Here is a 16,856-nt window from a genome sequence, read left to right on the forward strand (position 1 = left end):
TTACTGAAAGTCACCTGTTGCTTATAAAAGGAATCTATCTTCAGAAAACAAGCTTATATCAATTTTTTTTTTCATGTTAAACTGCATACCCTATATAATTGTGGCTGCAGAGTAAAATAAAGTGTTTTTAATTTCTAGCTTCACCTTTCTGTTACGGAGGTATTAGCAATCAATAAAAATTAACTCATTAGGTGTAACATACTTAAAGTCCAAGTGGGTGCTATGAGAGAATTTTTTCACTGGGGGCCTCTACTTCTTCCCCCTATATGACACGGACCAATCAAAAGGAGGCAACAAGACTGAGTAAAAGAGAACATGCTCCCACCATAGCTTAGAACAGGCTACTTCTGTGTGAGACCTACAATGACAGACAAACTGATCTCATTGCAGAGTGATTACAAGTTGGGGGGGTGTTCTTTTGTGTTGAGTTTTGTTGCCTGCTTATGATTGGCCAGTTGCATACAGGTGAAAAAAGTAGATGCCTCAAGTGAAAACTCTCTGATAACGTCCATTGGACAACAAAAAACTTAAAATGTTAGGTGCCAAATACTTTGATTGCTAATATATCTACAACTGAGGCAAAAAAAGTTTTATTCCACGATTACATTGTGCATCAAGTTAAGCATAAAAAAAAAATAATGAAAGGATAATCTGATGTTTTTCATATCACAGTCTACATTAAAAATGAGAAATAAAAATCTTTCAATCTTCACATTCACCAGTAGCGCTTTTTTTTTTTTTAGACTTTAACTTTCTGTTGTTTCGGGAAAAGTCATATGTATTTAAGTATGTAATGAGCTTGTGCAATAGTCATTGTGAAGGGAAGAGGAGTAAGCTGTGATACCAGTCAAGTGCTCTCAATAATCCTGCCTTTACTGATAAGCAGCATTGCTGAAAACCCATCCAGAGAGTAAAGGCCCTGTTACACGCTACGATTTATCTGACGATATGTTGTCAGGGTCACGTATTCCGTGACGCACATCCAGCATCGTTAGCGTCGTCGTTGCGTGTGACACCTATGAGCGACTCCGAACGATTGCAAATAGGTTGAAAATCGATGATCGTTGACACGTCGTTCAGTTTCAAAATATTGTTTTGTCGTTTGGAACGCAGCAGACATATTGGTACGTTTGACAACCTGCCAACGACGAACAACATCCACACGACCACCTTGGTCAAACAATATATCGCTGAACGATGTTGCGTCATTTGTGAGATCATTACGTGTGACCGCTAATAAACGACATATGAGCGATCTCGGCAAATCGTAACTACGATCTGGGCGTGTCACCTCGCTAATGAGATCATCAGCTAAATCGTAGCATGTAACGGGTCCTTAAATGAAGTATCAGTCTAAGATAGCCCCATTACATAAGCAAGGATGATTGACCTTAGGGAGATCCACATCCAGCACCACGGAGACACCATCACGTGTTTCTCAACGCAGTGATTCTAGAACAAGGCCCCCTGGGAAAATATGCAAAAGATATCCCTTAATATAAGATATAAGATAGCCCCATTGACCCATGTGAAAATTGCAAGATTACTCATTTTGTTTTTCAATAAACATCGTGATATGAAAAAAATATATATTTTTTCTTTGTTTTGTAACGCAAACACCTGATTTAAATGTTAAAGGGAATTGGTCAGCAGGTTTTTGCTACCTTATCTGAGAGCAGCATCATGTAGGCAAAGAGATCCTGAATCCAACGATGTATCACTTAAATTACTGGTTGCAGATGTTCTGACACAATCAGGGATTTTAGTTTTAGCATGTAAAGCTGCTTCCGCCCACACCAAGCTTTCAGTGTACAGTTCCATAGACAGAAGCTGCTAATCACAGAGGGGGCGGAGACTGACTTGAGCTCACGTGCTCCTGAGTCCACTAATGATAAAGGTAGGAACCTTAAACTAACATTGCAGGTAAAAAATAACACACTTTGTGATAAGAGACACCTGGCTGTAATCTGTATGTTAACCCTTACAGTATGCTGTCTTCAAATTACATAGCAAGAACCTGCTGAAAGATTGCCTTTAAGTGATTTTCTGCTAATAGCTGATCATTTGGGCCACAAGAGAAGCTCTTCCTGGAAGATGTCCTGCTTATGTGCAATTTATATCTGACAACATTGCAACCTATGCTGTATCTAATACATGAGATAATGTTTGCTGCTGCACTTGCAACTATTGTTGTCTGTTTGTATACAATCATCCTGATGTAGTTTTTCTTTGCTAACCTCTCCCTGTAGATCCTGTCCACAATGTTGTTCAAGTCCTTGAGAAGCAATATTTAGAGGAGAAGAGGAACGCCCTTGAAGAACAGCGGCTCATGTATGAACGAGAACTCGAGCAGCTGCGACAGCAGCTGTCTCCCGAAAGACAACACCAGCACAGCAACGAGCGGCTCTCCTACACGTCTCAGACAGCACAGCAGAAAATGAGCATATGGGCGGAAGAGAGGTCACTACTTTTTCCTTAAGATGATGCATATTGAACCAATGTCCTAGATAGGAAGGATATAGGTCTTTAACCCCTTCACGGCCGGCCGATTTTTCGCTTTCCGTTTTTTTTTTCGCCATTCTTTTTCTGAGAGACGTAACTTTTTTATTTTTCAGTCAATATGGTCATGTGAGGGCTCATTGTTTGCGGAACGAGCTGTACTTTTAAATGAAACCATCGGTTTTACCATATAGTGTACTGGAAAATGGCAAAAAAATTCCAAATGCAGAAAAATTGCAAAAAAAGTGCGATAGCACTATGGTTTTTGAGATATTTTATTCACTGTGTTCACTATATGGTAAAACTGATGTGTGGGTGTGATGCCTCAGGTCAGTGCGAGTTTGTAGACACCAAACATGTATAGGTTTACATTTATATAAGGGTTCAAAAAAAATTGGAAGTTTGTCCGAAAAAAGTGGCGCACGTTTTACGCCATATTCCGTGACCCGTAGCATTCTCATTTTTCGGGATCTATGGCTCAGTGACGGCTTATTTTTTGCGTCTCGAGCTGACGTTTTTAACGGTACCATTTTTGCGCAGATGCTACGTTTTGATCGCCTCCTTATTGCATTTTGCGCAAAAGTTGTGGCGACAAAAAAACGTCGTTTTGGCTTTTTGAATTTTTTTGCCGCTACGCCGTATACTGATCAGATTAATTGATTTTATATTTTGATAGATCGAGCGTTTCTGAACGCGGCGATACCAAATGTGTGTATATTTTTTATTTTTTTAACCCTTTAATTTTCAATGGGGCGAATGGGGGGTGATTTGAACTTTTAGGTTTTTTTGTTTTTTTTTAATTTTTTAAAACTTTTTTTTTAACATTTTTTTTTATTTTACTAGTCCCCCTAGGGGGCTATTGCGATCAGCAGTCCGATCTCTTTGCACTATCTGCTGATCACAGCTACCTAGCTGTAAACAGCAGATACGTTCACTGTCTTTTTCACTGTGCAGCGGGCACAGCGAAAGTGAAAGCAAGTCATGTGTAGTACAGGAGTCATCACATGACCCTGTGCTACCATGACAACTATCGGAAGTCACGTGATCGCGTCACATGACTTCCGTATCGGGCGGTAAGTAAAAGTTTACCGCGATCGCGCTTATAATGGCGCTGTCACACATTGACAGCGCCATATAAGGGGTTAAACGGCACGAGCAGATAACGATTCTGCTCGTGCCTAGCAGGCACACATCTCAGCTGTGAAAATCAGCTGAGATGTGCGCCGATCGCAGCATGCTGCCGCCGGCAGACCGCGGGCAGTAACGTTATGACCGCTAGGACGTAATTTTACTGCCTGCGGTCGTTAAGGGGTTAATCGTCCTCTCCTTTTTCATAGCCAGTCCTTTGTACATCAGATGCAACAATCTTAGGTGATAGAATTCTGTTCTCAACATTCCTATACAGAAACCATAACTGGTTTAGAAAGCTCTCAAATAAGAAGAGATTAAGATAAAATAAAAATTAGATAACCAATACTGGTAGGAAAAAAAAGGCCAAAATAGATATTGAAAGCTATAAATCACGCAGTGTAGAAGACTGGAGCTTCTTTAGGTTCTCTACACTGGACAATTATACTAAAAGCATCAGGTAATCCTGGTAAAGGTAAAAATTAGTACAGGTTATGTAGTACCATACTGTGCCATAGGGGGGCGCTTATTAGACAGCCAGGGCGCGCTCTTCAATAATACAGGTGTTTTCTATTGATCTGTCAGTGGTTACTGGAAGTCATTAAGTACAAAAATTCTGAATTCTTAACTTTACATACTGAATGTGGTTTCAGGTTACAGTGTCCAAGAAAAAAATCATTGTATATTGAAAATACTGTAACCTAAATGTTACATATATAATTGACCTAAATTTGCCAGTTCTGAATATCTAAACAATACGCTTTTTAGACACTGTGAAATACCTAAAACTGTGCTTATTTTGTCCTATGATTAGAATGATCTTTTAATTAAATGTGTATCTTAGTATTAGGAGTTCTTAAAAGGGGTTTCCACTGCTAGGACAACCTTTTCTGATTCCAAATGTTTCCCCCAAGTAAAATAAAAGAGACTATACTCCCCTACCGAACTAGCGCCTTCCAGCTCTCATTTCCTGTTGATGGTTCGTTTGGTCTGAAGGCAGGGAGACAGAAGCCGCCGTAGATTAGATGTGGGACTCGAGGGACATCACAACCCCACATGATGCTTGGCACCGCGATCCCGGACACCGCTGGAAGGGTGCCGGTACAGGAGGTGAGTATAAGCTTTATTATTTTACCTGGGGAAAATATGTAGAATCAGAAAAGGGTTGTCCTACTAGGTGGCAACCCCTTTAAAAGGGTTTCCACTACTTTTATATTGATGGGCATATCCTTAGGATAGGTCATCAATGTCTAATCGGCCGGGGTCCAACACTCTGCATCCCACCGTTCAGCTGTTCTCGGTCCCAGCAGAGGCAGCAAGCAGCTAGAAATGCTCAGTCCCTGAGCTGCTCCGTCTTCTGATGGTGGCCGTAGACTGGTACTGCACATCCGTCTCATATTGATCTGAATGGGAGACAGATGTGCAGTGCCCAGCTGCGGCCACTATCAGAAGACAGAACCGCTCCAAAACTGACATTTTCTGGCTGCCTGCTGCTGGGACTGAGAACAGCTGATCGGCGAGGGTGTGGGGTGTCTAATCACGGCTGATCAGACATAGATGACCTATCCTAAGGATAGGCCATCATTGTAAAATTAGGTGACAACCTCTTTAAGCTTTGCCATAATCTGTACTACGGCTTCTGTTCTTAAGTGACAGCATGTGTCAAACCAGATGCAATCAGCAGCTGAGAAACCCCGTTGACTTATATTGAAGTTTTCTACTCTTCTGGCAAAGTTTCTGTTTTGATGGTAAGCATGTTCTGCATCCTGCATTATTCATGCTATTATGTGAATGGAGCACGGTCACACATTACCTTAGAAAATAACAGGTCTGTCTGTGCACTTATTGCTGATTGCATTGAAGAAATATTAAGCTTAAATACTTATCAAGGATTTAGTCTTCATCGCTTAGCTGCGAAATATTACTGGTCTGTATTATTTCCGCATAATCCTGAAACAAGCAGTCTTGTTAAAATTCTTGTGGGAACTATAAGGTTACCTGAGGCCCTCAAATTAATTCTGATAAGTCCATCATAAACATTATTATTTATTTATTTAGTTATATATATATATACACACACCGTATTTTTCGCTTTATAAAATGCACCGGATTATAAGACGCACCCCCAAATTTGGTGAAGGAATAGAGATTTTTTTTTTAATAAATGGGGTCCGTCTTATAATGCCAGTGTCCGTCTAACAAATAATATAGAGTATATGTCCCTCTTAGCCCCCCCATCCTAAAATTAGCCCCCTTAATCTGGATATGGCCACCTTATATTGAATATAGCCCCCTTGTGCTGGCACACGTCCCCCAGTGATGCAACATGTCCCCTGTGGCTGGCACACACGGCCCCCTGTGGCTGGCACACACTGCCCCCTGTGGCTGGCACACACTGCCCCCTGTGGCTGGCACACACTGCCCCCTGTGGCTGGCACACACTGCCCCCTGTGGCTGGCACACACTGCCCCCTGTGGCTGGCACACACGGCCCCCTGTGGCTGGCACACACTGCCCCCTGTGCCTGGCACACACTGCCCCCTGTGGCTGGCACAGACGGCCCCCTGTGGCTGGCACAGATGGCCCCCTGTGGCTGGCACACATCACCCTGTGTTAGATATCACCCCCATGCTGCTGCTTTTAGTAAAATAAACTCATTCCTTACCTTCTCCAGCACTGTGCTGCCTCGTGTCCCCCTCCTTAGGGTTGAGCTCCGGCCTCCTGCCTGCATTTCCTGGTTCATGGTCCCGGTCATGTGATCAGCACAGCAGAGTGAAATCTCTGCGTGCATGATCACAGCGGCAGGAGGGAGATGGGGAGACATGCTGGAGGGGGTAAGTAAAGAGTTTTTTTCTTCAGCGCTCTATTGGGAGACCCAGACGATTGGGGTATAGCTACTGCCCTCCGGAGGCCACACAAAGCACTACACTAAAAAGTGCAAGGCCCCTCCCCTTCTGGCTATACCCCCCCGTGGTATCACGGGTTCTCCAGTTTTCAAGCTTTGTGCGAAGGAGGTCAGACATCCACGCATGGCTCCACAGATTTTAGTCAGCAGTAGCTGCTGACTATTTCGGATGGAAGAAAAGAGGGCCCATATAGGGCCCCCAGCATGCTCCCTTCTCACCCGTGGATGGTGTTGTAAGGTTGAGGTACCTATTGCTGGTACAGGGGCTGGAGCCCCACATGCTGTTTTCCTTCCACATCCCCTTGTAGGGCTCTGTGGAAGTGGGATCCTGCCGGCCTCTAAGCTCTGACGCCGGGCTCCATCCACAGACCCATAGCACCTGATGGATATGGAGCAGGAGTACAATCAGGGACATGGCCCTGCATCATACAGGTACTCTGTGTCCCCGGCAGGCACAGACACACTCCGGGCTGGCTGGGTGTTGTAGTGCGCCGGGGACCGTAACGATTGAGTTGGTGTTCCTGCAGTTTACTGGGGGACTTTTGTGTTATGGGAACGCAGCGCCGACCCCCACTGGACCGGCGGCGCTGCTGTGACTTGTAGTGCGCCGGGGACACGCCGACCGCGCTTTTACGGCGGCGGCGTTTATAAATCCAGTCCCCGGCTTTTGCGGCCTAGCTCCGCTTCGTTCCCGCCCCCACCCTGTCAATCAGGGTAGGGGAGAGACGCTGTTTCGCAGCAGCGACGAGGGCTGGAGCCTGATTTACATGCTCCAGCCCTCTCACTAGGCACAGAGGGAAGCAGGCTTCCCGCTCTTAGTCAGGAACGCCCAGGGCCCGCCCCCCCTCCTCTCCCAGGACGCCGGCAGCCATTACATGCAGTCTGGCTAGAGGAAGGACGCAAGGCTCTGGGAGACCTGGACTAGGGGGCTTTTGGAGACCACACACCCGCTCTTAAGCGGGCGGTAAGCGGCATTTCAGCTGGCCCCTCTAGTGCCTCAGTGTGTATTGGTGTACTGTGTCACCAGATATATATATTTATTTATTTCTTGCACTGTGAGGTCGCTTCCTGGCTGGATACCCCAGATCGCTCTGAGGAGGCAGCAACATGTCATCCACAAAACGCAAGGCTGCCAAGGCTAGGGCTGTGTACACTGCGTGTGCTGCATGTGGGGCTGCTCTACCAGCAGGTTCCAAAGACCCCCATTGTGTGCAATGCTCAGATCCGGTGCTGCTTCGCCAGCCGGAGTCCGGAGGGGTAGTGACCCAGGCTGAGACGCTTGTAAGTCCTGCCCCGGTGTCAGGGACAGACTTTGCAGTTTTTGCTGATGGAATGTCTGTGACTATGGCAAAAATCCTTGAAACTTTGCAATCCATGACTGGGGCTCAGTCTATGGACACGGCGAGGTCTCTGTCCTCTAATCCCCCTCAGTTGGAATTAATCCAGACTGCAAGGGGGTCCCCGGCTTCCCAGGCTGAGTATTATGACTCAGATGATAGCCCTAGCCACCCTAAGCGAGCTCGCTGGGAAAGACCCTCAACGTCATCACACTGCTCAGGGTCTCAGCGCAATCAGTCGCCCTGTGATGCGTCTGAAGAGAGTGATCAGGAGTCTTATCCTGGAACCCCTCTCAATCTGGATACCCCGGATGGGGACGCCATGGTAAACGAGCTTATCTCAGCCATCAATAGACTGTTGGATATTTCTCCCCCAGCTCCTTCTGCAGAGGAGGCAGCTGCAGAGCAGGAGAAGTTTCGTTTCCTCTATCCCAAGCGTAAATTGAGTGCTTTCTTGGATCACTCTGACTTCAGAGAGTCAATCCAGAAACACGACGCTCATCCAGAAAGGCGTTTCTCTAAACGTTCTAAGGATACACGTTTTCCTTTCCCCCCTGATGTGGTCAAGCGCTGGACCCAGTGTCCAAAAGTAGACCCCCCGATTTCCAAACTTGCAGCTAGATCCATAGTTGCAGTGGAGGATGGCGCTTCACTTAAGGATGCCAATGACAGACAGATGGACCTTTGGTTAAAATCTGTCTATGAAGCTATCGGCGCGTCGTTTGCTCCAGCATTCGCAGCCGTATGGGCACTCCAAGCTATTTCAGCTGGTTTAGCAAAAGTGGATGCTATCATACATCCAGCGGTGCCGCAAGTGGCGTCCCTTACCTCGCAGATGTCTGCGTTTGCGTCTTACGCTATCAATGCGGTCCTAGAATCTACCAGCCGCACCTCAATGGCGTCCGCCAATTCGGTAGTTTTGCGCAGAGCCTTGTGGTTAAAGGACTGGAAAGCAGATGCTGGTTCCAAAAAATGTTTAACCAGCTTGCCTTTATCTAGAGATAGACTGTTTGGCGAGCCATTGGCTGACATCATTAAACAGTCCAAGGGTAAAGACTCTTCCTTACCCCAGCCCAGATCAAGCAAACCTCAGCAGAAAAAATGGCAGCAGAGGTTTCAGTCCTTTCGAGGTTCGGGCAAGACACAATTCTCCTCGTCCAAAGGGACTCAGAGGACGCAAAGAGTCTCAGATTCCTGGCGGGCTCACGCACGCCCCAAGAAAGCAAATGGAGGAACCGCTTCCAAAGCGGCTACCTCATGACTTCCAGCCCCCCTCCTCCGCATCTCCGGTCGGGGGCAGGCTCTCCCGCTTTTCCGACATTTGGATGTCACAGGTCAAAGACCGGTGGGTGACAAACATTTTGTCTCGCGGGTACAGAATCGAGTTCAGTTCTCGTCCTCCAGCTCGGTTCTTCAGAACCTCCCCACATCCAGGCCGAGCAGATGCCCTGCTGCAGGCGGTGGACTCCCTAAGAGCGGAAGGAGTAGTGGTTCCTGTACCGCCTCAGGAACAAGGGCGAGGGTTTTACTCCAATCTCTTTGTGGTTCCAAAAAAGGACGGCTCGTTCCGTCCTGTTCTGGATCTAAAGCTGCTCAACAAACATGTGCACGCCAGACGGTTCCGGATGGAAACCCTCCGCTCTGTCGTTGCCTCAATGTCTCAAGGAGACTTCCTTGCCTCAATAGACATCAAAGATGCTTATCTCCACGTGCCAATTGCTACAGAACATCAACGTTTTCTACGTTTTGTGATAGGAAACGACCATCTTCAGTTCGTAGCTCTACCATTCGGTCTGGCGACAGCCCCCCGGGTCTTCACCAAGGTCATGGCGGCGGTGGTAGCAGTCTTGCACTCTCAGGGACACTCGGTGATCCCTTACCTAGACGATCTACTTGTCAAGGCACCCTCTCAAGAGGCATGCCAACTCAGTCTACATGCTACGCTGGAGACTCTACAGACGTTCGGATGGATCATCAACTTTCCAAAGTCGAATCTGTCACCGTCACAGTCGCTAACGTATCTTGGCATGGAGTTTCATACTCGAGCAGCGAGAGTGAAGCTTCCGCTGAACAAGCAGCGGTCCCTACAGACAGGGGTGCAATCCCTCCTTCAAGGCCAGTCGCACCCCTTACGGCGCCTCATGCACTTCCTCGGGAAGATGGTGGCAGCCATGGAAGCAGTTCCCTTTGCGCAGTTTCATCTGCGCCCACTTCAATGGGACATTCTCCGCCAATGGGACGGGAAGTCAACGTCCCTGGACAGGAAAGTCTCTCTTTCCCAGACGGCCAAGGACTCTCTACAATGGTGGCTCCTTCCCACCTCATTGTCTCAGGGAAGATCCTTCCTGCCCCCATCCTGGGCAGTGGTCACGACAGATGCGAGTCTGTCAGGGTGGGGAGCAGTGTTTCTCCACCACAGGGCCCAGGGGACGTGGACTCCGCAGGAGTCCACCCTTCAGATCAATGTTCTGGAAATCAGGGCAGTGTATCTTGCCCTACTGGCCTTCCAACAGTGGCTGGAAGGAAAGCAGATCCGAATCCAGTCGGACAACTCCACAGCGGTGGCATACATCAACCACCAAGGAGGGACGCGCAGTCGGCAAGCATTCCAAGAAGTCCGGCGCATTCTAATGTGGGTGGAGGACACAGCATCCACCATATCCGCGGTTCACATCCCAGGCGTAGAAAATTGGGAAGCAGACTTCCTCAGTCGCCAGGGCATGGACGCAGGGGAGTGGTCCCTTCACCCGGACGTGTTTCAGGAAATCTGTCGCCGATGGGGAGTGCCGGACGTCGACCTAATGGCGTCCCGGCACAACAACAAGGTCCCGGCATTCATGGCGAGGTCGCGCGATCAAAGAGCTCTGGCGGCAGACGCATTAGTTCAAGATTGGTCGCAGTTCCGGCTCCCATACGTCTTCCCACCTCTGGCACTCTTGCCCAGAGTGTTACGCAAGATCAGATCCGATTGCAGCCGCGTCATACTCGTCGCCCCAGAATGGCCGAGGAGATCGTGGTATCCGGATCTGTGGCATCTCACGGTCGGTCGACCGTGGTCACTGCCAGACCGACCAGACTTACTGTCCCAAGGGCCGTTTTTCCATCAGAATTCTGCGGCCCTGAACCTGACTGTGTGGCCATTGAGTCCTGGATCCTAGCGTCCGCAGGATTATCTCAAGGAGTCGTAGCCACAATGAGACAAGCTAGGAAGTCAACGTCTGCTAAGATCTACCACAGAACGTGGAAGATTTTCTTATCCTGGTGCTCTGCACAGAGAGTATCCCCTTGGCCATTTGCATTGCCCACCTTTCTTTCCTTCCTGCAATCGGGGTTGGAAAAGGGCTTGTCGCTCAGCTCCCTTAAAGGGCAAGTCTCGGCACTATCTGTGTTTTTTCAGAAGCGTCTAGCACGTCTTCCTAAGGTGCGCACGTTCCTACAGGGGGTCTGTCATATTGTGCCCCCGTACAAGCGGCCGTTAGATCCATGGGATCTGAACAGAGTACTAGTTGCTCTGCAAAAGCCGCCCTTCGAGCCTCTAAAGGACGTTTCCTTTTCTCGCCTGTCACAGAAAGTGGCGTTTCTTGTTGCGATCACATCGCTTCGGCGAGTGTCTGAGCTGGCAGCTCTGTCATCCAAGGCTCCCTTCCTGGTGTTCCACCAGGACAAGGTAGTGCTGCGTCCCATTCCGGAGTTTCTCCCTAAGGTCGTATCCTCGTTTCATCTTAATCAGGATATATCCTTGCCTTCCTTTTGTCCTCAGCCGGTTCACCGGTATGAGAAAGACTTACGTTTGCTAGATCTGGTGAGAGCACTCAGAATCTATATTTCTCGCACGGCGCCTATCCGCCGTTCAGATGCACTTTTTGTCCTTGTCGCTGGCCAGCGCAAGGGGTCGCAGGCTTCTAAAGCCACCCTGGCTCGATGGATCAAAGAACCAATTCTGGAAGCCTACCGTTCTGCTGGGCTTCCGGTTCCTTCAGGGCTGAAAGCCCACTCAACCAGAGCTGTGGGTGCGTCCTGGGCTTTGCGACACCAGGCTTCGGCTCAACAGGTGTGCCAGGCAGCTACCTGGTCGAGTCTGCACACTTTCACCAAACATTATCAGGTGCATACCTATGCTTCGGCGGATGCCAGCTTAGGTAGAAGAGTCCTGCAGGCGGCAGTGACATCCCCATAGGGGAGGGCTGTTTTGCAGCTCTAACATGAGGTATCTCTTTACCCACCCAGGGACAGCTTTTGGACGTCCCAATCGTCTGGGTCTCCCAATAGAGCGCTGAAGAAGAAGGGAATTTTGTTACTTACCGTAAATTCCTTTTCTTCTAGCTCTTATTGGGAGACCCAGCACCCGCCCTGTTGTCCTTCGGGATTTTTTTGTTGTTTGCGGGTACACATGTTGTTCATGTTGAACGGTTTTTCAGTTCTCCGACGTTATTCGGAGTTAATTTGTTTAAACCAGTTATTGGCTTCCTCCTTCTTGCTTTGGCACTAAAACTGGAGAACCCGTGATACCACGGGGGGGTATAGCCAGAAGGGGAGGGGCCTTGCACTTTTTAGTGTAGTGCTTTGTGTGGCCTCCGGAGGGCAGTAGCTATACCCCAATCGTCTGGGTCTCCCAATAAGAGCTAGAAGAAAAGGAATTTACGGTAAGTAACAAAATTCCCTTCTTTTATTTTACTATGGGCAGCAGCATGGGGGCCATAGCTGACACAGGGGTGCATGTGCGATCAAAGGAAGCACAGGCAGATATAATATGCGCAGCTCCCCCAGCCCATCGCCGCGGTGCGGTTTCAGCACTACAGTGATGGACAGCGACAGTGCATATTATATGAGCGGGAGCAGGAGATCAAAGGCTCCCTCCCGCAGCTTCACCAGCCTCCACCAGCCCCCCCAGCAGCCCCCATCACCGCTCCAGAGCGGCCCCCACCTCCCCTGGATCCTGCAGTATATAATCCGTATATTCGGTTTATAAGACGCACCCCCTACTGTCCCCCAAAATTTGGGGGAACAAAAGTGCGTCTTATAAACCGAAAAATACGGTGTGTGTATATGTGTGTGTATATATATATATATATATATATAATATATATATATATTACATAATATAAATACGTACATACGTACGTACATACAATACATAAAATTTGGAACTAAAGCAACTTTTTGTGGGAAAAATAGATTTTTTTTATTTTCATGACTCTTATAAAATTCTGTAAAGCAACTGGGAGTTCAAGGTGATCACCACACATCTAGATAAATTCCTTGAGGGCTGTAGTTTCTAGAAAGGAGTAACATGTGGGGGGTGGTTCCACGAGGAACTGTCTTGAATATCCATCTCCTGACGTCGCTGATAAAGCTCATGCATTCTGATGATCTTGTAAATCTTCCGAATTACCCCAGGAGTTATCCTCCGGACCGTAACTCAGTTAAGATACTATTACCGGCATCTGACCAGTACGTGCTCAACCTCGCGCTCCTAATTATCCAAATCCACCTCAATTACAGTCATATGAAAAAGTTTGGGCACCCCTATTAATGTTAACCTTTTTTCTTTGTAACAATTTGGGTTTTTGCAACAGCTATTTCAGTTTCATATATCTAATAACTGATGGACTCCATAATATTTCTGGATTGAAATGAGGTTTATTGTACTAACAGAAAATGTGCAACACGCATTTAAATAAAATTTGACCGCTGCAAAAGTATAGGCACCTCAAATAAAAGTGTCATTAATATTTTGTAGATCCTCCTTTTGCAAAAATAACAGCCTCTAGTCGCTTCCTGTAGCTTTTAATGAGGTCCTGGATCCTGGATGAAGGTATATTTGACCATTCCTAAGTTCCTAAGTTAAGTTTGATGGTCGCCGAGCATGGACAGCACGCTTCAAATCATCCCACAGATGTTCAATGATATTCAGGTCTGGGGACTGGGATGGCCATTCTAGAACATTGTAATTGCTCCTCTGCATGAATGCAGATTTGTAGATTTGGAGCGGTGTTTTGGATCATTGTCTTGCTGAAATATCCATCCCCTGCATAACTTCAACTTCGTCACTGATTCTTGCACATTATTGTCAAGAATCTGCTGATACTGAGTTGAATCCATGCGACCCTCAACTTTAACAAAATTCCCGGTGCCGGCATTGGCCACACAGCCCCAAAGCATGATGGAACCTCCACCAAATTTTACTGTGGGTAGCAAATGCTTTTCTTGGAATGCCGTGTTTTTCTGCCTCCATGCATAACGCCTTTTTGTAAGACCAAACAACTCAATCTTTGTTTCATCAGTCCACAGGACCTTCTTCCAAAATGTAACTGGCTTGTCCAAATGTGCTTTTGCATACCTCAGGCGACTCTGCTTGCAGAAACGGCTTCTTTCGCATCACTCTCCCATACAGCTTCTCCTTGTGCAAAGTGTGGTGTATTGTTGACCGATGCACATTGACACCATCTGCAGCAAGATGATGCTGCAGGTCTTTGGAGGTGGTCTGTGGATTGTCTTTGACTGTTCTCACCATTTTTCTTCTCTGCCTTTCTGATATTTTTCTTGGCCTGCCACTTCTGGCCTTAACAAGAACTGTACCTGTGTTCTTCCATTTCCTTACTATGTTCCTCACAGTGGAGAAACTGACAGTTTAAATCTCTGAGACAACTTTTTGTATCCTTCCCCTGAACAACTATGTTGAATAATCTTTGTTTTCAGATCATTTGAGCGTTGTTTTGAGGAGCCCATGATGTCACTCTTCATAGGAGATTCAAATAGGAGAACAACTTGCAAGTGGCCACCTTAAATACCTTTTCTCATGATTGGCTACACCTGCCTATGAAGTTCAAAGCTCAATGAGGTTACTAAACCAATTTAGTGCTTTAGTAAGTCAGTAAAAAGTAGTTAGGAGTGTTCAAATCAAGAAATTGATAAGGGTGCCCATACTTTTGCACCGGTCAAATTTTGTTTAAATGCGGATTGCACATTTTCTGTTAGTACAATAAACCTTATTTAAATCCAGAAATGTTACTGAGTCCATCAGTTATTAGATATATGAAACTGAAATAGCTGTTGCAAAAACCCAAATTGTTATAAAGAAAAAAGGTTAACATTAATAGGGGTGCCCAAACTTTTTCATATGACTGTACGTACATACATACATACATATATATTTTTATTTTTTTTTAAAGAAGACCTTTCATCAGTTTGAACATGTTAAGTTTACCACATCATGCAATAGTGACCGAAGGGCTCAGTAAAAAGTTCTATTTATTAATTAAAAATTAGAAATAAAAATCACTTAACTCTACAGCCATTTGGTTTCTCTAGAATGCCTTTTTGCAGGCTGTAATTGAGGTGATGTACAATTTTTTTTTTTCGCATTGTTTTTTTTTCTATACTTCTTTTTTTGTAAACCAGCTATTGGTTAATAATCGTGGCAGTGTACTCTCCCAGCTTAGCCATAGAAGAGAACTTCTTCATCACAGCTTTCTAGCTGCCTCCAATATTCCATGCTATGGTCACACTCTTTGAAGTTGCTTTGATTGGCACAACAGTAAATATGCCAAAGTCTTTCATCTTAGTATGTGGATTAAATGTCCTGTCTCTTGGATTTTTTTTATTTATCTATCTCTTGACTGGTGCTGTACAGTACCACTATCATTGTGTTCTTTAGAGAGGTCTTTGAAATTGCGGTGTTAGTTTTGAAAGGTAAAAGATTTATAAGCAGATGGATCTTCCAGATTGAGTCTGTTTATATACCATATTTTTCGGACCATAAGACGCACTTTTTTTGCCTCCAAATGTTGGGGGAAAGTGGAGGGTGCGTCTTATGGTCTGACTGTGGCTGCAGGGAATGAGGGTGCTGCAGTGGGGCGGGTCATCGGGGGCACGAGCAGGCTGTAGCAGCCTGCCGTGACCTCGTGGGCCCGCTCATTTAATATGCACGCCCATCCTCCCGCCCATCTCTCAGCGCTGAACCCGGCACTGACAGGTGGGCGGGGTGATGGGCGAGGGATAAACAGTCGGCCCGCATGATCACCCCTGGCAACTGCAGCCTGGAGTGATCATGTGCGGCTGTATTCACTGCCCCCCGCGCATCATCATCAGTGCGAGGGGCAGTGAATCAGTACACATTACTCACCGTTCCCCTGCAGCATCGCGATCTCCTGTCTGTGCCGGTCAGCTGACTTGCGTGGAGACTAGCGCCGCGCACAGCGATGACGTCATCGCTGTGCGCACGTGTCCACACGCAGCTGCTGGCACAGACCACCGGAGGACATCGCGATGCTGCAGGGGAACGGGGACAGCTCCACTCAGCGGTACTGCTGCTAACATAGATTGTAAGAGGACCGGTGCTGCAGGAAGTGAGGTAAGGTGAGTATGAACGTTTATTTTTTTTATGTGCCACAGGATGCGGCCATAAACCAGGATGAGGGCATATAGCAGGATAGGGGTATATTATGAGCAGCATGGGGAGTATATGAGCAGGATGAGGGTATATAGCAGCATGGGGAGTATATGAGCAGCATGGGGAGTATATGAGCAGCATGGGGGAGTGTATGAGCAGCATGGGGGAGTGTATGAGCAGCATGGGGGAGTGTATGAGCAGCATGGGGGAGTGTATGAGCAGCATGGGGGAGTGTATGAGCAGCATGGGGGAGTGTATGAGCATCATGGGGGAGTGTGTGAGCAGCATGGGGGAGTATATGAGCAGCATGGGGGAGTATATGAGCAGCATGGGGGAGTATATGAGCAGCATGGGGGAGTATATGAGCAGCATGGGGGAGTATATGAGCAGCATGGGGGAGTATATGAGCAGCATGGGGGAGTATATGAGCAGCATGGGGGAGTATATGAGCAGCATGGGGGAGTATATGAGCAGCATGGGGGAGTATATGAGCAGCATGGGGGAGTATATGAGCAGCATGCGGGAGTATATGAGCAGCATGCGGGAGTATATGAGCAGCATGGGGGAGTATATGAGCAGCATGGGGGAGTATATGA

The 16,856-nt window shown here is 47.0% G+C and overlaps 1 protein-coding gene across 6 annotated transcripts in view; it reads left to right on the top strand.

Annotated features, from left to right (window-relative positions):
• The window catches only part of KIF13A (kinesin family member 13A), a 337,055-nt gene that overhangs the window by 214,784 nt on the left and 105,415 nt on the right, over positions 1–16,856 (top strand). For all 6 annotated transcript variants that reach the window (XM_075314713.1, XM_075314715.1, XM_075314714.1 and 3 more), the window contains exon 17: positions 2,250–2,460. In XM_075314713.1, coding sequence (XP_075170828.1) covers positions 2,250–2,460 — 211 coding nt within the window. The remainder of the gene's footprint in view (positions 1–2,249; positions 2,461–16,856) is intronic.

Source organism: Anomaloglossus baeobatrachus, chromosome 6, assembly GCF_048569485.1.
Source record: "Anomaloglossus baeobatrachus isolate aAnoBae1 chromosome 6, aAnoBae1.hap1, whole genome shotgun sequence".
Lineage (NCBI taxonomy): Eukaryota > Metazoa > Chordata > Amphibia > Anura > Aromobatidae > Anomaloglossus > Anomaloglossus baeobatrachus.